This window comes from Globicephala melas, chromosome 13 (assembly GCF_963455315.2).
Source record: "Globicephala melas chromosome 13, mGloMel1.2, whole genome shotgun sequence".
NCBI lineage: Eukaryota > Metazoa > Chordata > Mammalia > Artiodactyla > Delphinidae > Globicephala > Globicephala melas.
The window spans coordinates 55365760-55388261 of NC_083326.1; the positions used below are offsets into that span (position 1 = coordinate 55365760).

General features: G+C 45.6%; 1 protein-coding gene across 5 annotated transcripts; it reads left to right on the forward strand.

Annotated features, from left to right (window-relative positions):
• The first annotated feature begins 7815 nt into the window (after positions 1–7815).
• TGIF1 (TGFB induced factor homeobox 1) lies at positions 7816–16460 on the forward strand. 5 transcript variants are annotated; one of them, XM_030836677.3, is made up of 4 exons: positions 7816–8634; positions 8886–9070; positions 14433–14659; positions 15469–16460. In XM_030836677.3, the coding sequence occupies exons 2-4, from the start codon at positions 9055–9057 to the stop codon at positions 16042–16044; spliced, it is 819 nt and encodes a 272-aa protein (XP_030692537.1). In that variant the 5' UTR covers positions 7816–8634; positions 8886–9054; the 3' UTR covers positions 16045–16460. The 5 variants fall into 5 exon arrangements, with proteins under 5 accessions (XP_030692537.1, XP_069903067.1, XP_060166348.1 ...); XM_070046966.1 differs by having other exon boundaries at positions 7816–8585; XM_060310365.2 differs by lacking the exons at positions 7816–8634; positions 8886–9070 and adding an exon at positions 10402–10560.
• Positions 16461–22502: the final 6042 nt, after the last annotated feature.

Consider the following 22502-nt stretch of genomic DNA (forward strand, 5'->3'; position numbering starts at 1 on the left):
GAGAAAGCCTTTACTTAAGTGTTGCGTGCCTTTCAAGGGGTATGCGGACTCCATCCGTACATCGACAGCTTCTATTCATTCATTTTGAGGAAAGTATCTTGCTCTCTTGTTACATATTATAATGGTTGGCCAAATTTTCTGTAAAAATTACCTGCATCAGGATTAACCTTTCCCGTTTTGCAGATTTGGCAATCCAATTCCAATAGTTTGACAGCCTTTGATACTTCCTGTAAATAGCAGTGAATAATGAACTCCCAGGGTGTCACTGGGGGTTATTCACACTTGCTAATGATTAACCACCCCTGGCTCCTGAACTGTAAGAACCAGACTTCAAGGCCCCAAATACAGCTCATCCTATTTTAGACCCCTGCTCAGGTTTTTATATGAGTTTTGAAAATCCCTTCTAACTCAAACCAGATCGAAACCTAAGTGTCCAATAAATGGGGATTGGTACATAAATTATATCCATAGTTACACCGAACTATTATTTAGTCATCAAAAATGATGATAGTAAACCTGCCTTGTAAGAAACGTTAAAAGAAGTTCTCTAGAGAGAAGGAAAATAAGCCAGAAACTCAGATCTCCATTAAAAAAAGGAAGAGCTGGGAAGAAGGAATAAGTGCAGGTAAAATAAAATGATGACCAGTCTAGACTGGGCACCTGCCTTCTCCAACTCCAGCTCGTATTCTTCCTCTGTCTCTGTCTGTCTCTCATTTCTCAGACTTGTACAAAAAAGTATAAGATAAAAAAAACCCTCCTTGCCATGCATCTCATTCCTTTCTACCCTTCTCTTCCTCCAAAGGTAGCCATTGTGAATGTTTCCTTGAGTATCGTTCCAAAGAAATATAGGCATAAAACATTTTACACAGAAGGGCAATACTAGGGACTTCCCTGGTGGCACAGTGGTTAAGACTCTGAGCTCCCGATGCAGAGGGCCAGGGTTCAATCCCCGGTCAGGGAACTAGATCTCACATACAGGCCGCAACTAAGAGTTTGCATGACACAACTAAGGAGCCAGAGAGCCGCAACTAAGACCCAGAGCAACCAAATAAATAATTTTTAAAAATGGGGGTAATACTATAATGTTCTTCACCTTGCTTAAAAACAACGTACCACGGAATTCCCTGGCAGTCCAGTGGTTAGGACTCTAAGCTCTCACTGCCGAGGGCCCAGGTTTAATTCCTTGTGGGGGAACTAAGATGCCACAAGCCTCACAGTGCTGCCAAAAATCCCCCAAGAAACAAAAACAAAAAAGCTTGTCAACGTATATGAGTAATCTTTCTATGTCAGTTCAGTCTGATTTACTTTGTTGCTGTAATGACTGCAAAATAAAGTTTTCTTGGTGGCTTTTTTTTTCATGTTTCTGTTTATTTGGATTTCTTTTTCTTTTTTTTTGAACTGCTTATCTATAGCCTTTGCCCAACTTTACTTTTTATAAACAGGGTTTTTCCCTCTGATTTGTATCAGCTCTCCGTAAGTTCGGTAACTAGGTCTTGTGCCTGACATCTGCCAGCAGTTATTTTTTCCCAGTTTTATCGCTTTTGAAAATTTTATGATTGTTTTCCTCAAACACAAGTTTTTTTACAAATACAAAATGCTTATACACATGTATCTCTTTTACTGGGTCTCAATTTTGTGTCCTGGTTAGAAAGGCCTCTCCACTCCCAGATCATATTCATGCCTCCTTCCAGAACACGTGGTCTCAACCTCAGCACGCCTGACCCTGCAGACAGGATGCTTTTTCTGTGGAGGTCTGTTCTGTGTGCGGTGAAACAGCAGCATCCCTGGCCTCTATCCGCTAGATGCCAGTAGCATCCCCTCCTCTCCAGCTGTGATCACCAGAAATGTCGCCAGGCATTGTCAAATGTCCCCTGGGAGGCAAAGTTGCCACCTACATCCCGCCTGGAGAACCACTGTTCTAGAACATACAGGGTTGCATTTTTAATGAACATTTCAATCTCTGATTCAGATGAGTTTTATTTTTCTTAAAGGAGTGCGATAGAGATCAGCTTGATTTTTAACTAAAAGTAGTCAATTGTCCCAATTCAATTTGCCCCGATCTGAAAAGTCACCTTTGCCAAAATCTAAATGTCCATATCATATTCTAAACTCTCATTGTTCTTTGTTTGCTCTTTATTTATTCTCAGTACAAAACGCTTACATTTTAATCATTATTAACTTCAAAATACACTTTAATATGTGAAGGGGTTTCCCCTGCCCTCCTCCCATCCCAACACTTCTTTCAGAATTTCCCAGGCTATTGTATGGTTGTTTAATTTTGATGAAGTGTAGCAATTTAAAGGAAAAAATCCTGTTGGAATTTTAATAGAAATTGCTCTGAATTTAAAGATCGATTTGGGGAAGATAAACATCTTTATGCTTTCGCTATTGAATCTTGCAGGAAAGGATAAATTATATCTTTTATTTTACTTAAGTCTTCCTTTATGTCCCTCAGTAGGATTTTAAAGTTTTCTTCATAAAACTTGCACGTATTTCTTGTTAATTTTACTCCTAGATATTTCATCGTTTTATTGCTTTATAAATGGGTCCTCTACAGCTTTGAGACGAGGTAATGGTGATAAATGGAAACATACGAGTGCATTAACCCTTTGATGGAAAGAGGAGAAAGGGACTCAGTTAAAAACTGGTACAGTATTCTGAAGGTCTTACTTTTACCACAGAAATATGGTACTTATTCCAAACTATATTTTTTTTTTTCTTTTTTTTAAAATCAGGACACATCACCCCACGCCCCCGCCTTCATTATGGGTCCATCTAACCTTGTTCCTTTAATTCTGTCAAATGCTTTTAGGCTAATACAAAAACAGGCTGGTTCTCACCATTTTAAAAAGGGAAGAAAGGGAATTCCCTGGTTGTCCAGTGGTTAGGACTCTGTGCTTCCACTGCTGAGGGCCCAGGTTCAATCCCTGGTCAGGCGGCTAAGATCCTAGAAGTGGAACAGCCAAAAGAAAAAAAAAGAAGAAAAAAAGAACAGGAAGAACAATGAACACAGTAGAAAACTTGACGAAAGTTATGAACAGGTGAAAAGAAGAAATAAATGCACAGAAAACACAAGAACATGCTCACCTTCTCAAACCAAGACATGCATTCTTAAAAAAGTTAGGTGTCACGTATTTGTCTAGGAGATTGGCAAATATGAAATTGATTGGTAATGTGCAGTGTTAGCAAGGGTGTAGAGAAAGAGGTTTTAAATATGTAAGATGATTTGGAGGGCAATTTGGCAACATCTGTGAAAATTTTGAACGCACAGCCCTTTGACTCAGCTAGTCTACCTTCCAGGGACTCCTACAAATATACTCACAAGAGCCCCCAAAGATCTGCATACAAACTGACATTCTGTTGAGACACACTGGTTCAGTGTGCCCTCGTTTACAGTCCGAAGGAGCTCCTGGCATTGGTTGGTGCCTATGTTTTATCAATTGTTGAATATTTTAACTATAATTGCACTTTCTTTTTGTGCTTAGTTACAAATTAGACACTACTTAAATGCTTAGCACTAAACATAAATGAAAAAAGCAAGCTGCAGAATATCATTATTGTTTGGATCATGGACCAGGGGTCAGAATGGCAGGACAAATGACTGAACTGCCCTTCTTCATCTGTCAGATGGGGATAACAATAAGGCGTGCTTCTTAGGATGTTTTCAGGAATAAAGATTAAAATATGTGAAGTATTTAATGCTGCCTGGCGTGTTATTTACAATAACGGATTGTATTCTTATTAACGATTCTTACAGTCTCATTTTCATGCATTATTTTGTTTGAGAAATATTTATTGGGTCCCTTTATGGTTGAGGCCTTGTGCCAAGTTCAGGAATATTTAACAATAAGCACACATTTTAGTGGGGGGGGTGTCAAAGGACAACAAACACACTAACAGTCAAATGAGCAAAATAATTAAAACTTGCAGTGTTATGGGGCCTCCCTGGCCATCCAGTGGTTAAGAATCCGCCTTCCAATGCAGGGGATGTGGGTTCGATCCCCAGTCGGTGAGCTAAGGTCCCCCATGCCTCAGGGCAAGTAAGCCCTCATGCCGCAACTACAGAGCCCGCGCACCACAACTAGAGAGAAGCCTGCGCGCCACAGTGAACAGCCCAACCACAGCAACTAAGAGCCCGCGCAGCCAAAAAAAAAAAAAAAAAAAATTGTGGGGCTATGGAAGAAAAGAAAGGGTTGAGCGAGACCTGTGGTTCTCTACCAGAGGTGTCCCCCACCCCAATTTCTGTCCCTTCTGGAGGACATTGGTAATGTCTGGAGATGTTTGTCACAACTTGGGGGGAGGGTGTTACCAGCCAGTATTGGTTAGCCGCCAGGGGTGCTGGTAAACATCCTACAATGCACAGGACAGCCCCCTACAACCGAGAATTATCCAGCCCCAAACAGGACTGCGGTTGAGAACCCCTGAGCTAGATGGTGGCAGCGAAGGTAACTAAATTTAGGTCAAGTGGTCACAGAAGACTCTTCTGAGAAGATATTTAGGCCGAATTCTGACTGGTGAGAAAAAGCCCGATAGGCAGCAAATGCTATGGGGCCATCCCAGGCAGAGGGGACTTGAAAACAACAAATAACAATGAAAACCCCCTTACATTTGAGTGTAATATACATATGCGCATATGGAGAGCGAAGGGGTCAATTAAGAGGTCTTTCCTATTTCACTATGTATACTTCTTTCTTGCTCGGATTTTTGAGAACAGTCTTCCCTCCACCCCACCCCGCCCCTTTTTTTGTAATTAAAAAATGAGGAAAGAAGAAAAGCACAAAAAGCAGGCAGGTTGGAAGACAGGCTCTGGTAAAACTCCAGGTAGATTTCAGAGAAGAGACAGGTTTTAGAGCAACCTCCATGTGCTCAGGTGGCCCTGGTGTTGTAATCTGTGGTCAGTCTCTGCCCTATACTGCCTTCCACATCCACCAGACCCTCCACAGATGATGCGAGAACACTTGATTTTCAGTCAGGTAATTTACGTCCAGTACTTGGTTTTATACCTTTTAGCTTTGTTATATTTGGATGTGTTATCTTCACTTTAGGAAAAAAATAATAACCTAGCTAACTCGTTTGAGTATTAAATGAGGTCATTTAAATTATTTCGTAAACTGTAAAACACAGTACAGATCATGATGTTGAGAATAGAGAGGTTAGAGGCTGTGCTCAACCATTATCTTTCTGCTTTGTCCTGTTGAGTTCAAATCCCCTCTAGGGAAAGAAAAATGAGGCCTGTGCTGCAGAGGGAAAAAAGGGCTGGGAAGGGAAATGCAGGCCAGGAGAAAAGTGATTACAAACAAAAGTAGTAGCACAAGTTACATTATTCATGTAACTAAGGGGAGGAGAGTCTTGCTGATGGGACAGATAAAATCACCACAAGATGGTTGTAGCCCAGCCCCAGGCCCTTGAAAAGACAATGGTTGGCTTCTCCTTAAGCAGCCTAGGACCCTCTGACCTGAGATGTCAAGAGATGATTATAGAACCCTTGTGCAGTGCTTGGAGCCCCGCAGTCTGCATATTTTATAAAAATATCTGTTCCCCAGAGAGGAGAAGCAAAAGGGATCCAGTGACTGTGAGTCATCATTCCTCGGCATAAGACAAGTGCCACGTGGAATCAGGCTTTATCAGCGGTCACTGAGATGAAGGAAATAAATAGTCTTCAATCACTTGATGGACCACATATCAAAATAATAACTGCAAGTATTGATACACTTTTCTGGCTTATGTGCCTTTCCAAGTTTCTTTTTGAGTTTTTGCTTTTGAAGGGTTTGCAGCTGTGAAAAGTAACTTAACTCTGTGTCTTTTCTTGGCCTTGAGGCAGCCTGGGAAGATAAGACACCAAATGGAACTGTGTGCCTGGAGGGAAAAAATAATGGTATAAAACGATGATCGAGTACCAAACACTTTCTCACTTTTCATTCATGCAATTTTCCAATATAATTAACATCCACATGAATTCGGCAAATAATACATAGTAAATGTGAATCCACATTTCTTCCCCCAAAGCACCGGGAAGAATCTTAAAGGACACTGGATCAGTTTCAGCGAGAGGCCCTACCTGGGATATTTCGGGACTCACAGAGCCAGAACTGAAACTTGTTTTTCCACCTTGAGAAAAGCAAATAAACAAAAATATCCTAAGCAACCGCTGGTTTTTCAAGCCCACTCTTTCGGGTTGTTTTCCTGGCCTGTGTTACGCAGACTCCAGGCACTTTCTTCCCAGAATGCACCAACAATCCAAAGCTTGCAACAAGTTTGGGACGGGCCTTGAGGATGTGGGAGGGAGGACCTCGACCCGGGGCAGGGGGCCCGTGTTCCTCTCGGGAGCATCTCGCCAGCTTTAATAGCTGCTTCGGTGTGATTCGCTCGAGCCAAAGGTGAGCATTGCCCGGACCAAGCCGGACCTCCAGCGAGAGAGTTGAAAGTTCGACTTTCTCCTCCTGGCCATTTGAAAAGAGGCTTTTAATTCTCGGCGCCCCTTCCCCGGTAAAGTTTGTTTTCTAGCTATAAACTCCCCGCAACCCTCGGTTTCCATCTCGGCTGCTTGAGAATCGCAATAATCAGCCAAGTTCACTTAGACGAAGGAAAAGATACTTTTGTGTACATAATGAGAGCCACCGCGTGGCCGCGGAGAACCACGCGGAAGAAGGAAACAGTTTTGTCTCGCGCTGGTGCAAACGGCCCAGGGGGAGGGTTAAGCCGACCCGAAGGCGGGTTTCGTGGACCGGCTTCGAAAGAGGCCGAGGCAGCCGAAGCGGCTTTCGAAGTTAGCAAACAAAGCGTCTCCCCAGTAACCGGCTCCAGACGAGGCTCCTGCCACCCCGACCGCTGAGGCGCAGCGCCGGCGGTCCGGCTCCTCCTCCTGCGTCCCTCCTCCCCCTTCTCCCGGTCCCCAACGGATGTGAGCCACCAATCCCAGCAACAAACAACCCTTCAAACGCGGGAGCTGAGCGGCCCTCTAACGGGCCCCTCCCCGCCCCACATCTGTCCTGCGCGCGGGCGCAGCCGCTGATTCATCTGCCGCCAGGCCGGGAAGGAACTGCGCTCCGGCAAGTTACAGGGGAGCCCCTCCAGGCTGGTGGTTTCCCCCAGGACCATGTTCCCCCCTTGGTCGTTTTAGATGTGTGTTCTCTTAGGTGCCGAGCAGTCGGCACACCACAGGAAAAAAATAATCGTAAGGTCGTTCCCTTCTTAGACTGACGCTGTTTTCCTTGTTTATCCATTTTAAGCCCTGTAATTGGAAAAAACCACCCAAGCTTTGTAAACTCTGGCCTTATTCACTCTCGGGGCGGGGGTGTCTTTTTGGGGGGAGGGTGAGTATGTGGGCGGCTGGCTTTAATTTTCAGTGTAATCCTAAAACAGAGGCTCCAAAATCTAGTTAGTCATCGTTTGGCTGCCTTATTCCTCCTTGGGTTGAACCTTATTTCCACGGAGCTTCTGCCGGGTTCTTCACAGAGATTACAAAACAAAAACAGCACAGAGCAGAAACTGGAGGCTGACTCGGGAGCTGACGTCTCTATCAGGCTAAATTATTTACGTTTGGGTTTGTTTTTTTTTTTTAAGTGATGGGGAAGGTCTTAGTGTGGCATGTGACAGTTCATTTACTTCAAAACGACGAAGGAGACAAACGCGAAAAGGAGAGGAGAGAAGTCTTTTTAAAGGGTAATTTCATCTAGGAACTCCTACTGGAGTCCTCCTCTCAACCAAATTAAAGCAACAGGAACATGTATTTACTTAATGGTTAGTTTCTGTTTGAAGTACCGGGGGTGGGGGGGTGGGGAGAAAAGGGTCCCCTAGCAGGATATAAGTCCTAAAAGTAGACTCTGTTTACCGAAACAGATGAGCGCCCCCGGGGGTGGTAGCCCCCTTCCCATAAAGGCGGCACAGCTGCCCGGGTCCGGGGGTGCGGATGTCAGGCCGAGTCTAGGCGGGGCGGGCGCGCGTCCGGGCCGTCCCCAGGCAGAGACTTTTAAAGAGCATGTGAGCATGACAAGTGTCTGTCCGCAACATGTTAGATTTCGAAACTGCCTTGCAATCCAGTCCGAAACTCGCAGCTTTAGCCGGGGGGAACAGACTTTCACCCGGGGTGTCTGTGCCTCATCCTCCCCCCCCCCGCCCCCCACTGTTGCTGTGGAGGAAGAGCCCCCGGAGGAGAAGGGTGCGCCGCGCCGCGCCCGCGTGTCAATGGCAGCCGCGCATTCTGGAAGAAGTTGGTTCTTGTCCCGAATACTTTTCCTACGGAGCTCCGCCCCTTGAACCAGCAGCCGCTGTCTTCTCCTGCTGCCAGAGCAGGGACTGTGGAGTTGGGGCAGCTGTCAAAAACGAAAGGGGAGCCTCTTCTTCCCTGGGGTGGAGGAGGGGGAGGAGGAGACGGCCTCTTTTCCATCTGTTGCAATTTCCTAACCAAACGCACCCTCGCCAGGCCCGGGAAGAAAGGCCTAAAGTAGAAACTCGGGGCGCTCGGCTGGTGTCGCCGCCGCCGAGCCGGGGATGCAGGCGGCGTGCGCGCAGTGGGGAGCAGCGATCGCGTTTCTGGGCTCGGCCGCCCCCACGAGGAACGGGTGACAGCGGCCCGGGGACGCGGGGTGAGGCGGCGCGGCCGCGGCGCTCGGTGCCGTCCTCCGCGGCTGGAAGGTGCGGGGGAGGGGCGGAGGAGCGGCGGGGCGGGCGGGGGACGGGGCGGGCGGCTGGGGGCGGAGGCAGGACCTCCTGTACCTTCCCTCCTCGCCTCGCTCACTCTGACAGCGCCGAGGTGCGCCGAGCAGGAGCGGGGAACAAAGGAGCGGAGTGGGGAGGGGAGCGAGTTGGGCGAGGGGGAGCCCCCGGCCGGCTGCCAGAAGATTCCGGCAGGAGGAAGCCCAAGTGTCACTTGAATTCCACCCAAGGAGCGGGAGCCTGGGATCCGAGCGCCTTGTTTAGCAATAACGGCTGGAGCGCGTCCTACAAGTTACGGGAGAGTCGGCCGGGAAGGAGGACAATCACTCGGCCCCTTCGCCCTCGCTCCTAGCCCCTGGAGACCCCAGCGTCGCCTCGCGCTGGAAGGGGAGCTCCAGAATGAAAAGCAAGAAAGGTAAGGCTCGCGGGCTGCGCGCGCCGTGGACGCGAGTCCCAGGGAAACGTGCTCGAGGGGCGGCGTTGGGTTTGGGGCGAGAGTGACTTGGTGGACTTTTCCGCCCCGGGGCTCGCAGGCCCGAGCGGCGGCCGTTCTCTTTGTTGAGGCTGCGTCTGAAATGGCAGTTGTTGTTTCCTTCTTAGACACAACACCGAGGGGCTGTTGTGGGGAGACGGGCCTCTCCACGCTGCTGGCACGTTGTCAAGAAACACGCTCGCCGCCTTGTTTGTGCGCCTCCAAGTTTCATTGTCTCCGCAGACACCCCACGCTCGCCGCGTGGCTTCTTGCTCTTTCTCGCGGGCGGGGGAGTGGGGTCCGGGTCGGGGGCACCCCTGCCCCGCTTTTCCCCGTTGGGACCCTGGGCGGCCCGGCCGGCGGAGCCGCGGCGCCTTTGTCTCAAAGTTGGGCTCCAGGGTCCCCGCTCACTCCCGGCTGGGCCGGGCACGTCTTCTCCAGGGATGGGGCGTTTACACCATCAGAGGAAGGCGACTCTGGACCCCAGGTCGCCCCCGGGTGTCGGTCCCTTTGGAAAGCTAGACTTTTCAGAATTCCCAGCCTCTACAAGTTTTCCCACGATGTATCTGGGGCAAGAGGAAGAGTTAGGACTGCGGGCAAGCGGCGTGCAGTCAGAATGAGTTCAAGTGTGACATGCAAAGAGTGAGTCTGTCATTGTTTCCACGAAGCGTTCTGGAAGCTTTATAGCTAAAACTTGCCGTCAGTCTGGTTTAAAAACAAAATACACAGAAAGAAAAAGGGAAAAAAAAGACACCACCACAAAAGGTCAAAGAATTTTAACTACCTTTTGAAGTTAACTTTTCAGTCCCTAGCAGGGAGGTACCCCCGAATGTTCCGTCGTGGACCGGAGTTGGCTTTTCTGTTGTGATTTATGTCGAGTGGCTCAAAACAGTAGTTAATCGCTCGGGGAAGCCAGCGCGGGCGGGGTGGGGGGAGGGGTGGCTACTGCGCATGCCCAGCTGCGGCCAGAGTTTCTCCAGCTCCACATTCTTTCAGACTCGTCGAGCGAATACGGTTAGAACAGACTCCCGTTAGAGTGGGGCAGCCTCGAAGCCGAGAGGGTTCCCTCGGCCACATTTTCACCTTGGATTTCTGTTCGTTTGATCCTGGGCTGGTGCCTTTGAAACACGCGGAGCTCCCCACGTCCCGCTTTGCGGGCGGGAGTCAAACTAAACGTCCACCCCGGGGCCTTGGTAGTTGTAGTGGAACTAACTCCCCGCGCGTCCTCTCCCCGGGGACCCTGAAGGGCGAGAGCGGGGGCTCAGGTTTGGATGTTTAACTGGGCTCGGCGAGAAAAGGCGCGCGGGGAGCGCCCGGGGGCGCCCAGGGAGACCAGGTCAACTCGTGGAAGGCTGACAGGTCCAGATCGTCCCTGGGAGGCGTTCTCTCCCTCCTGGTGAACTGACTGGGACAAGTTGGGTTGTTTTTGACGGGTGCGTCTTGTGATCCGCGAGCAGAGCAGAGCTGGGCTTGCGCCGGGGCGGGTTCCCCCCATTGTTCGGGCTCTGGCGGGGAAGGCTGTGATGATCCTCCCCGACCACCCGTAAGGCTCTGGGGTTCCCCCCTCCCCGCTATTGTGCCGGTGCCCCCCCCGTCCTTCCCGGCACCCCTCTCTCGGCGCCCTCCCCCCAGCCCAGCCAGGGGACGGGGCAGGAACCCGCCGGTCCCTGGGGAATCTTCGGGGCGCGCTGCCCCGGGGCGCGAGGTACTGCTACCGCGCCGACTCATGGAAACAATGAAAGGTGACGTGTTGGAGGGGAAACTTCGCGACTGGTTCGGAGCCCTTGCGGGGGAGCGGAGACTGCCGAGGTTGCCCGGGTTTCTTTCCCTTTTTAGGTTTTCCTGGCAAATCCTTTGCGGGTGGGCAGGCCCCTGAGGAGGTTGAGATTCACGGCCCCGTTTTCAGTTTCTTGTAATCTGAAACTCCAAGGCCTGGGTTTGCTCTCACTCGTGCGGTCGGAGGGGCGACTTCAGCGGGGGCCGAGGAGTTGGCGGAACAAAAGCTCCCGGGCCGGCCGGGCCGGGCTCCTCCCTCGGCGAGTCCCTCTTGGTCCTGCCCGCCCTCGCCCCGGCCTCCAGCCACCTGGGGGCCCCGCGCCCAGTGGCCTCCGCTAGGGCTCCGGAAGAGATCTGGCTCGCCGAGTTGGACTGTCCGTTTTATAAAAGTCAGTGAAAATCTTTTCAAGTTTTGTTGAAAACAAAAGCACTTAAAAACTCAATCGCGGAGCCGGGGATTTGGTAAGACTGCTTTGTGACAATAGTGTCTCGTCTTAGAAAACTGAGAATGCCCAAAAGATCTCCCTAAAAGATTTTCAAACAAGCAAGCAGATTCGTTGAGGAAAACCCCCTAAGTCTCTTTGCTCCCGGTTTCTGACGATGTGGGATTCTTGCTTCAGACTTCTGCGGCTGGGTTCATCCTAGCGCTCCTTGGATTTGGTGCCTGGGGGGGTTAAGTACGTTTCCCGTCGCTTCTCCTGAGATGTTCTGATCAGGAAACCTGTTAGGTTAGGTTTGCTTTTTCCTATTTGTACCCTTAAGCGTTGCCTTCGGTTATTGTTATTCCCAGATCTTTTTCTAGTCCAGATTTTTTTTTTAAGAGTCCAACTTCACAACCATTGTCTCTCTGCCCCCCCCCCCGGGCTCTGCCCCTCCCCCTGTTACTACTCAGGAAAAAAAAAATGCTTTTTAGCGCTGTGGGATTCATAGAGCATCTTGTGGCTTTCTAAACAAATTTCCTTGTATGTGGATGGAGTAAAAGAGGCTTGTGATCCCCCCGCACCGCCCCCCCGCCCCCGACCACCACATTTTTTAAAGTGTGAGCAGAGTAAAACGTTTGGAAACAAGTCGTAACCGGGAAAGTGTTCCAAAGCTCTGTTACAATAGGAAATGAGTAACTTGGAAAAGTCTTTTTGTTTTTCCAAGTTGAGCCACAATCCGGAGGGAGAGTTTTAATGAAAACAGTCCTGACAGCAGCAAACGTGGTTTGCTGTAGTGAAATATCAGCTGGCACAGCCGAGGAATTGAAGTCTTAACTTCCTGTTCCGTCCGCTTTTGTGCACATATTGGAAATATTTGTTAAGAGGTCCGGAGGCCTGGCCGCTTTTTTATTTAAATGAACTGAGAACAGAGTAAAGTCGCTGCAGTTTGGTGTTGCTTAACTGAAACCTGCTTTTGTGTCACTAGCCTGTTTTGAAAGATCAGGCTTCTTGTCAAACTAAGTGAGCAGATCAAAGGACAGGCTTTAGGGGTTTTTTGTTTGTTTCAAACTATTTGTGATTGTCAATTTACAGTTGGGAATTCACTGTTCAGTGAGCAGACTTTCACACTGTTTCTAAAACGTTAAAAAGGGGAGGTGGGGTTAATAGCCTAGAGAAGTTCTGACTTTTCAGACTTTTTGAAGAGTTTAAACAAATTGCTTTATTCACATTTGCTTTAGTCATTCAGTTACTTGACACGTTTTTAAAAGTTAAGATTTCTTTATCAGAGCAAATGTAAAACAGGAACATTTATAATTTCTTAAGGTTTTTTTGTTAATAGTTCTTCACCCAAGTTTCAACACCGGTTTTAAAAGTTTCTCATCTTCTCAACAGTGAAAGCACTTTCAGTTTTAAATGTGCCTCCTTTTTTTTCTTTCTTTTTAAGCAGTTTAATGAAATCTGGGTTGAAAAACATCAGATATGCAGCTGCTGTTAAAATTTAGGGTTGCTGGGCCTTTTACTGATGGCTGTTTGTTAATTAAGCCTTGAGCCAAAGTGAATTTGCAAGATCATCCTACTCTTTTGTTAGAACTTGCTTTACTTTGTCTTTGGAAGGTTCTGCCTTTTCTGCGGACACTCCCTCCAGCACCTTCTGCCCCCTGCAGTCCAAAACTGAAAATGTGTCACCAAGAAGAGTTAGACTCAATTAACTGATGAGCTAGCTCATCAGCAAATCTTGAATGAGTAGCTTTTTGAGTTTCACTGTGTTAAAATGCTTTGAAAGGATGGGGTTTGGGAAAAGTTCCTTTAAGATACACTGAATGGTTTATCACTCTGAGGAATATTCTGTTTTTATTTCCTAACAAGGTAAACCACTTGAGCTTGCGTCAACAAAGTTAAGAGTGCCTACCTTTAAATGTCATGCTACCTTAATTTCCTTTATATAGAAATACTGGTTTGTCAAGCATACTATAGTTTGTAATTTATTTATGTTTTTAAAATTCTTAATTGTCTTCAAAAATGAGAATATACGTCTGTAGTCAGAGTAGCCTTTTGTAGTTTTGAAACGGGGAAGGGTTAAAGTTCAAAATTATCTTTAAATGTCAGAAGGGCCAAGTCTGAATTTTTGTAGAACCCAGTCTATGTGTGATTTAAATATTCTCTATGGGTGTGACTTTTTAAAAATTTCTGGTAGGATTAAAGCGCTTGTAAACAAAAGAGTTTCCTCTGGGGGTTGCATATTCAGTTTTCTTTGTCATGTAACGATTTAAAGCTGATCTCTGCTTATTGATATGTAGTATCCTGGGTTCGGATTAAACTGGCAGTTGAAATTTACGGAAGTTTTAAAGTTTATTCACTACTAGGCATCTTTTGACCTCTTACATTAAGTACTAAAAATAGAATAGTTTTATGCAGTGAAATTTAAAACTTCAGTGGTTGTTTGCATTTAGTAAAAAGTGACTAGTACTGTCCATTAAAAGTAGGTGTCTAGTTTTGAATAAATGGGGGTAGCAATGAAAAGGAAAAGAAGAGGAATTGGCAGAAAATTCTGCCATGCATTTTATCTTTAGACTACTAACTGGGTTACAAGTGTAATTTTCTTGGCTTGTATCAGTGGAAAAAAATCTTCCTTTTTATTTCAAAACCTTCAGCGGAAGAGGGAGGAAGAACAGCGTTTCAAAGGTACATTAGTTGGATTGTTTTTCCTAGTTAGCAATGACCTCACGGAGAAGGTTGTCAGACACATCCCGTCTGCTTATGACACCTTTCCTGTTTCACACGTGGCAAGCTATTCGCTTTAGGTGCAGCTGTGTCTCACTTGCTGGATTAGACACTTCTGAGCACCATTGAAAAGGAATGTGAGATGTTGAATCCTATAGGAAAATGGGTACGAAAGGGAATCTGCCGGGGGGCTGGGAATCTAGAATATGCTGCTAGTCGAATTACTCTTGAGATTTCGCACGAGCTCTGGTGTTTCAGGACGGAAAACACCCGTTCTTCGCTTGTTTGGCTCTCAAGAGTTGAGAAAACACAGTTGTGCTGAGTGGTCAAAAGAGGTGAGCTTTGCTGATAACAGTGGCTGACGGCTGGCCTCTGTCCTCTCGTAGGTGTTGTTGCCGCGTCTGGCAGTGAGACCGAGGATGATGACAGCATGGACAGCCCCCTGGACCTCTCCTCTTCTGCTGGCTCAGGCAAGAGAAGGCGGAGGGGCAACCTGCCCAAGGAATCCGTTCAGATTCTCCGCGATTGGCTGTATGAACACCGATACAATGCCTACCCCTCAGAGCAAGAAAAAGCATTACTGTCCCAACAAACACACCTCTCTACACTACAGGTAAGGGAAAGGAACACCAGCTGTATGCCCGGGGGGTGTGGTGGGTTTTTTCCCCAAAGTCGCTTTATAGCATTCCTGTATAGCAAGTCATTAAGTGCCTCCCCACTCAAAAAAAGGGGGGGGGGGCATATCTTTTTCTTGTAAACTTTTTATAGTGCTAACAGCTAATAACTGGCTATGTAGAGAAACAGAAACACTTGACAGTCATCTGTCAAATAGCATTTCCTTTAATGCCTAAAAGAGCCTTCCTTTATGCAACAAACATAAGAAGGAGGTTAAATCTTACTCTATTGCCCAGGAAACTGGTTTGATATTTAAACAAGTTCAGACTTCAGTGAGGTAATTCATGTTCTGTCTGTTGACATAGTCATTTGAACTGGGAAAAATCAGTAACTGGGAGGAGTGGCTCTTTTCATCCAGGAAAGGTTTTCCTGTAGTTGATTAACTTAAATGCTGGGGCGGTAGATAACAGGTTAATATGGGGAGAGTTAAAAGGTAAAATTCCCTCTCTAAAATCATTTTCAGGCGTTTGAGAATGTATACCTTTCTTTTCCTTCCTTCTGAAAAGGTTTAAGGATGATGACAGACCAAAAAGGGGATTTGTAGTAGAAAAAGAGGAGGTTTATGACAGGAAACACCTCTCTTTTCTTGGCTGGGCTCAAATACCTCTAAATAACTTTGAAGGTCCCGATAAGCCTTTTCATGCCTCCTTTAATGCAAAGAGAGAGAGCAGTAAGGCGCCCCCAAGAAGGCTCTCGGGCGTGTTGGCGGAGTGTTAAAGCGTCTAAAACATCCCCGTATGATTTCAGGTCTGTAACTGGTTTATCAACGCCCGGCGCAGGCTCCTCCCCGACATGCTGAGAAAGGATGGCAAAGATCCAAATCAGTTCACAATTTCCCGCCGAGGGGCCAAGATATCTGAAGCCAGCTCTGTGGAGTCAGCAACAGGCATCAAAAACTTCATGCCGGCTCTAGAGGAGAGCCCTTTTCACTCCTGTACAGCTGGACCCAACCCAGCCCTAGGGAGGCCACTGTCTCCTAAGCCGTCATCCCCAGGATCCATTTTGGCTCGTCCCTCGGTTATCTGTCATACCACTGTGACTGCCTTGAAAGATGTGCCTTTCTCTCTCTGCCAGTCAGTTGGTGTGGGACAAAACGCAGATATACAGCAGATGGCAGCCAGCAGCTTCACAGACACCTCCCTCATGTACCCAGAGGACACGTGTAAATCTGGACCAAGTGCACACACACAGAGTGGTCTTTTCAACACTCCTCCCCCTACTCCACCGGACCTCAACCAAGATTTTAGTGGATTTCAGCTTCTGGTAGATGTTGCACTCAAACGGGCTGCAGAAATGGAGCTTCAGGCAAAACTTATGGCTTAACCCCTTTTTTCAAGCAAAACAGTTCTCAGAAATGTTATGATTGCTGGGATGATGGCAAGAGGTGAATTGCATTATTTTATATATTTTTTTATTAATATTTGCACATGGGATTGCTAAAATGAAGCTTCCTGTTACTGAGATGTTGTCAGTGGAATACAGTCATTCCAAGAACTATAAACTCAAAGCTACTGTAGAAACAAAGGGTTTTCTTTTTTAAATGTTTCTTGGTAGATTATTCATAATGTGAGGTGGTTCCCAAGATTATGTGATTTTTTTTTTTCCCTCCCCTTTTTTTTGTTGGTGTCTTTTTCAGACTGTGCAATACTTAGAGAACCTATAGCATCTTCTCATTCCCATGTGGAACAGGATGCCCACATACTGTCTAATTAATAAATTTTCAATTTTTTTTCAAACGAGTATGAATCTAGTTGATTGATGCATTTTTTTCATGACGTAATAAAGTATTTTCTTTAAAAAGTACTGTAATGCAGAGTATTTTGTTGAGGGAGGCATCTCTTAAAAATGAGTAGGAATATAGCACCCCAATGAGCAGGAAGTTGGGGGTAGGGTGGAGTGTGAGTTAGGGGGGTGTCACCAGCTCTTTGAAGAACTGTGGACAAGCCAGGCTGTATAAACAGGATGTGTGATAATTTACTCTTGATAGGAGGCATAGCAGGCCCTCAAATCTTTACTTAAAACTGCAAGTTGGAATGAATCGTTTCCATGGGTGTTTAGCTAACCACTGAATCCCTTGGTGACCTAGTCTGCGTATTTTAAGACACGACCCACGTTGAAAAGGAAGATCTCAAAGCACCTGATCGTGGCTCAAGTTTTCAGAAGTAAACAGCAACCCAAGCAGTTCTTAGTATTGCCTCCTGCATGTTACCGTCTAAAATAATTTTTGTTCAGTGGTCCAGTTAGGTAAGGCCTCCTTACATTTAAAAGCATCTTTTAAAACATGGTCTAAAGTGGTGAAAGCGGTGGGGTTCTGTCTCCCATGGGACTGTTAGTTTATTAGGTTTCTTTCCTAAGGTCACGGTTTGTGAAAAGCGGTACCATACACAAGTGGAGTTTGTTGGGATAGGCAGTTCTTTATGAAGCCAGGACGGCTAGAAGGGAATTGGTGGTGTTCCTTTCACTTGAGCAGGTTTGTCACATGCCACAAAACCATTCTTTGTAGTCATGCTTAGTATGAGGTTTCTTTGTTATTATAGTCATGTTCTTTCCAGCCCTGCCCCAGCTATGAATTGTCTAAGTTTGAGGGAGCATTAGAGCTTCAGTGTTGTTTAAAGAATGTAGGAAAACTCTTCCAAACTTAAGCTTGTCTGATTTTGAAATTCTGTTTAGAAGGTGCCTGCTGTAGAAAGAGCTAAACTCAAAGACTTCTCTAAGTGGAAGAGAAAAACTGATGAGGACAACCAGGAGTGGGAAGAAAAAACAAGGGAGGAGAAGGTGGTGCCTCTAGCCTGTGAGGGGGGCGGCTTTGAAGGGCTCATCAGCCTCCAGTGGGCTAGCCCCACCTCAGAGTTGCAGAAATAGACAAAACCAAAAAGGAAATAATGTACATAAAAGGAGCAAAGTAAACAAATAAGAATGAAAAATCAAAGGGGATTAAGAATCATTACCTGCTTTAATAGCTAGATCAAATGCTGAAATCCTTTGAGTACAGATAAGAGAGACCAGCAAATCCTGAAAGGCTTCCCTTGATAAGACATTTCATTAATCACACTGGGTGGGGGAGGGGAGAAAGCAGTCATGTGAGTGATTTAAAAGAAAAAGAAATGTCAAGGGTCAAATGAAACCCAAACATTAAAAAAAAAGAATCACCCCAAATGGATCCAGGTTGATAAATAACTGGTGTGTAACAAATGTAATTGGAAAGGTACATGTAAAACAGTGTTTATTCAAATTGGAGCCAAATAGAAAAACTGTTTGCTTAGTATTTGCATGAAATATCTTTTTTCATTTGTTTACTTTTAACTTGTGTTTTTTAAATTTTATTTATTTATTTTTGGCTGCATTGGGTCTTCATTGCTGCGCACGGGCTTTCTCTAGTTGTGGCAAGTGGGGGCTACTCTTTGTTGGGGCTTCTTACTGTGGTGGCTTCTCGTTGCACAGCATGGGCTCTAGGTGTGCGGGCTTCAGTAGTTGTGGCTTGCGGGCTCAGTAGTTGTGGCTCGCAGGCTCTAGAGTGCAGGCTCAGTAGTTGTGGTGCACGGGCTTAGTTGCTCCATGGCATGTGGGATCTTCCTGGACCAAGGCTTGAACCTGTGTCCCCTGCACTGGCAGGTGGATTCTTAACCACTGTGCCACCAGGGAAGCCCTAACTTAATTTGTATTTAAAGTTCATCTCTTTAAGAATTTGTATTTAAAGTTCACCTCTTTAAGATAACATGTAGTTGGGTCGTGCTTTTTTAACCGGCCTAACAATCTCTGCCTTTTACTTGGTGTGTTTAGTTGGTTTATATTTAATATAACTACTGATATGTTTGGATTCAGTTTACCATTTGGATTTTTTCCTCCCTCTGTTCCTCTTTTCTTGCCTTTTTTGGGTTAGTTGAATATTTTAAATATTTTGTTGTGATTTTTCTATTGGCTTTCAAATTACATTGTTTTTTTATTTGTATTTTTGCGGTACACGGGCCTCCCACCGTTGTGGCCTCTCCCGTTGCGGAGCACAGGCTCCGGACGCGCAGGCTCAATGGCCATGGCTCACGGGCCCAGCCACTCTGCGGCATGTGGGATCCTCCTGGACCAGGGCACGAACCCATGTCCCCTGCATCAGCAGGTGGACTCTCAACCACTGCGCCACTAGGGAAGCCCTATATTGTTTTTAATGGTTGTTCTAGGGGATTACAGTATACATCTTTAATTTATCACAGTCAACTTAGAATTTATATTATACAACCTCATACAAAATATAGAAACTTGGAACAGTATGGTTCCATTTACTCTTTTCTTTTTTTCTTGTTTTTCATATAAAATAGCTATACCTGATAAATCCAACAGTATAATGTTATAATTTTTGTTTGAAACAGGCATGTGTCTTTTTTAAAGTTAAGAGAAAAGAGAATGTATACAGGCATACACTGGAGATATTGTGGGTTTGGTTCCAAACCACCACAATGAAGTGAATATCACAAAGTGAGTCACACAAATTTTTTGGTTCCCAGTCCATATAGAAGTTATGTTTACATTATACTGTAGTCTATTAAATGTGCAATAAAAAATGTACGTACCTTAATTTAAAAATCCTTTATTTGATAAAGAGTACTAACCATCATCTCAGCATTCAGCAAGTCATAATCTTTTTGCAATACTTAATAACATCAAAGATCACTGAGGGAATGCCCTGGCGGTCCAGTGGTTAGGACTCTGGGCTTTCACTGCCAAGGGTTTGGTTTCGATCCCTGGTTGGGGAACTAAGATCCCACAAGCCACACGGCGTGGCAAGAAAAAAGAAAACTCACTGATTACAGGTCACTGTAACAAATAGAATAAAAATGAAACAGTTTGAAATACGGCAAGAATTACCAAAATGTGGCACAGACATGAAGTGAACAAATGCTGTGGCACTAAATAGACTTGACACAGAGTTGCCACAAACCTTCAATTTGTAAAAAACAACACCTGCAAAGCACAATAAAGCAAAGTGCAGTAAAACAAGGTATGCCTGTATATCGTCTTTTTTTAATATAAATTTATTTATTTATGGCTGCATGAGTCTTCATTGCTGCACGTGAGCTTTCTTTAGTTGCGGTGAGTGGGCTACTCTTCATTGCTGTGTGTGGGCTTCTCATTGTGGTGGCCTCTCTTGTTGCAGGACATGGGCTCTAGGCACACGGGCTTCAGTAGTTGTGGCACGTGGGCTCAGTAGTTGTGGCATACAGGTTTAGTTGCTCCACAGCATGTGGGATCTTCCCAGACCAGGGCTCGAACCCATGTCCCCTGCATTGGCAGGCAGATTCTTAACCCCTGTGCCACCAGGGAAATCCCTATAGTCTTTTATATTTGCTAAATATCTACCATTTCTGATGTTCTTCATTCCTTGTGAGTCTGAATGACACGTCATTTCTCTTCAGCTTGAATTTTCTTGAGAATTGTGGAGGCCTGCTGGTGACTAATCATCTATTTTTGTTCACTGAAAATGACTTTTATTTTACTTTCATCTTTGAAGGATAGTTTCACTGAAGATAGAATCCTGGGTTGTTTTTTTCCATCACTTGAAAGGCATTTATTGTCTGGCTTCCATTGTTTCTGAAGAGACATCAGTTGTCACTTGTATCATTGTTCTCTTGTATGTAATGTCTTTCTCTGTCTCTTTCATCTTTGTATTTCAGCAGTTTGGCTATGATGTGCCTAGGTATAATTGTAGTTTATCCTGCTTGGGGGTTTGTTGAGCTTGGATCTGTAAGTTTATGTTTTGTTTTTTTACCAAATTTGGGAAATATTGGCCATTATTTCTTCAAAAATTTTTTCTCTTTTCTCCTCTCCTTCTAGAACTCCAGTAGATCTCTAGAACTCCAGTACATTATCTGAGATTATCATGTTTTTCTTTCATCTTTTTTTAAAATAAATTATTTATTTTATTTATTTATTTTTGGCTGTGTTGGGTCTTTGTTGCTGCACACAGGCTTTCTCTAGTTGGGGTGAGCAGGGGCTACTCTTTGTTGTGATACATGGGCTTCTCATTGAAGTGGCTTCTCGTTGCGGAGCACAGACTCGAGGTGCATGGGCTTCGGTAGTTGTGGCTTGCGGGCTCTAGAGCACAGCCTTAGTAGTTGTGGTGCACGGGCTTAGTGGCTCCGCAGCATGTGGGATCTTCCTGGACCAGGGCTCAAACCCGTGTCCCCTGCACTGGCAGGTGGATTCTTAACCACTGTGCCACCAGGGAAGTCCCTTTTCTTTAATCTTGCTTCTCTCTAATCTTCAGATTGGATCGTTTGTATTAACTTTTAATTCACCAACTCTTCCACTGTCTCTAAAGTGCTGTTGAGGCCATCCAGTGAATTTTGATATCAGTTATTGTATTTGTCACATGCAGAATTCCCAATTAGTCCTTTTTTTTATCATTGCTATTTCTCCGCTGAGATTCCCCGTCAGTCTATTAAATAAGAGTATGTTTTCCTATAAGTTACTTATAATAGCTTCCTTAAAGTTTTTGACTGCATTTTGCTTCAGTAGGAGTCACGTATTGATACTTTTTTCTTGTCTGATGATGTTTTACTATACAGTGGACATTATGGATGATACATTAATAAGGACTCTGGATTCTGCTACATTCCTCTGAAGAGTGTTAATTTTTGTTCTGGCAGCCAGTCATTTGGCTGGACTGAAACCTCAGTCTCCTTCTCCCCTGTAGTAGATAGTAGCTCAGATCTCTGATCAGTTCTTTAAGCTTCCAGCTGCTGCCTTTCAGTGGACTCACTGAGATTCAGAGTTTCAGGTTTGCTCCTTCCGCTGTTCCTTCCTTTCCAGGATTCCTCTGCTAACTCCATCTGCACTACCAACCCCAACTCGGTCCTTGATATCTCAAGCCATTAAGGCTGCAGCTCTCTGCCACCCTTAGTCTTCTGAAGAATGAGGTGTGCCCTGAGGTATCAAGGTGCAGACTTGCACGTCTTACCCCCTTGAAGTTCCCTTCTTCTGAAAGTGGATGACTGACCCTCTACTTTTTTTTTTTTTTTTTTTTGCGGTACGCAGGCCTCTCACTGTTGTGGCCTCCCTCGTTGCGGAGCACAGGCTCCGGATGCGCAGGCTCAGCGGCCATGGCTCACGGGCCCAGCCGCTCCGCGGCATGTGGGATCTTCCCGGACCGGGGCACGAACCCGCGTCCCCTGCATCGGCAGGCGGACTCTCAACCACTGCGCCACCAGGGAAGCCCGACCCTCTACTTTAAAACTCTGAATCAGGAGTTCTCAAACTTATCTACACATTGGAATCACCTGGAAAGCTTTAAAAACAACTGTGGCTTGGATTTCGGAATTTTTTAAAGATCCCCTGGATTTGGGAACCCCTGCCCTAAACTATTCTTTAGCCACTGTTTCTCTTCGTAAGTAGAACACTGGGAGTTGACAATTGATTCTCTTTGCAGACCTAGAAAAATTTGCTTTTGTAGTCTTTTGGGGCATTTGACAGTTTTTGTAAAAGAAATGCAATTTGCTGTAGAATTATCACCCAGGTCAGCTTAAGCAGTGAGAGTTGAATTTGGCACTGAGCTCATCCTATGGTATACCTATAGCCCGTACAATATGTAAACCAAGACGCTAACAAATAGACCTAACACTGCAGGAGGGTAAACGTGGGTTTGGATCGAACCAAAAAATAAAGTTTATATCTGGAACCTGGCCAGAGACTAAAAAGCAGTATTCAGAGATCAAGGTTTAAACAGTCTCAGTGAGAGGAGAATGTGGCAAGTCTTGACCTCTCACTAAAAACAGACTGCCATCTTAGATGGG

What these genes read in the sequence shown, in the direction of transcription:
- TGIF1 (XM_030836677.3), top strand. An exon ending in CACACCTCTCTACACTACAG is followed by an intron (nt 14,660 to 15,468) that starts GTAAGGGAAAGG and finishes GTATGATTTCAG; the next exon opens with GTCTGTAACTGGTTTATCAA.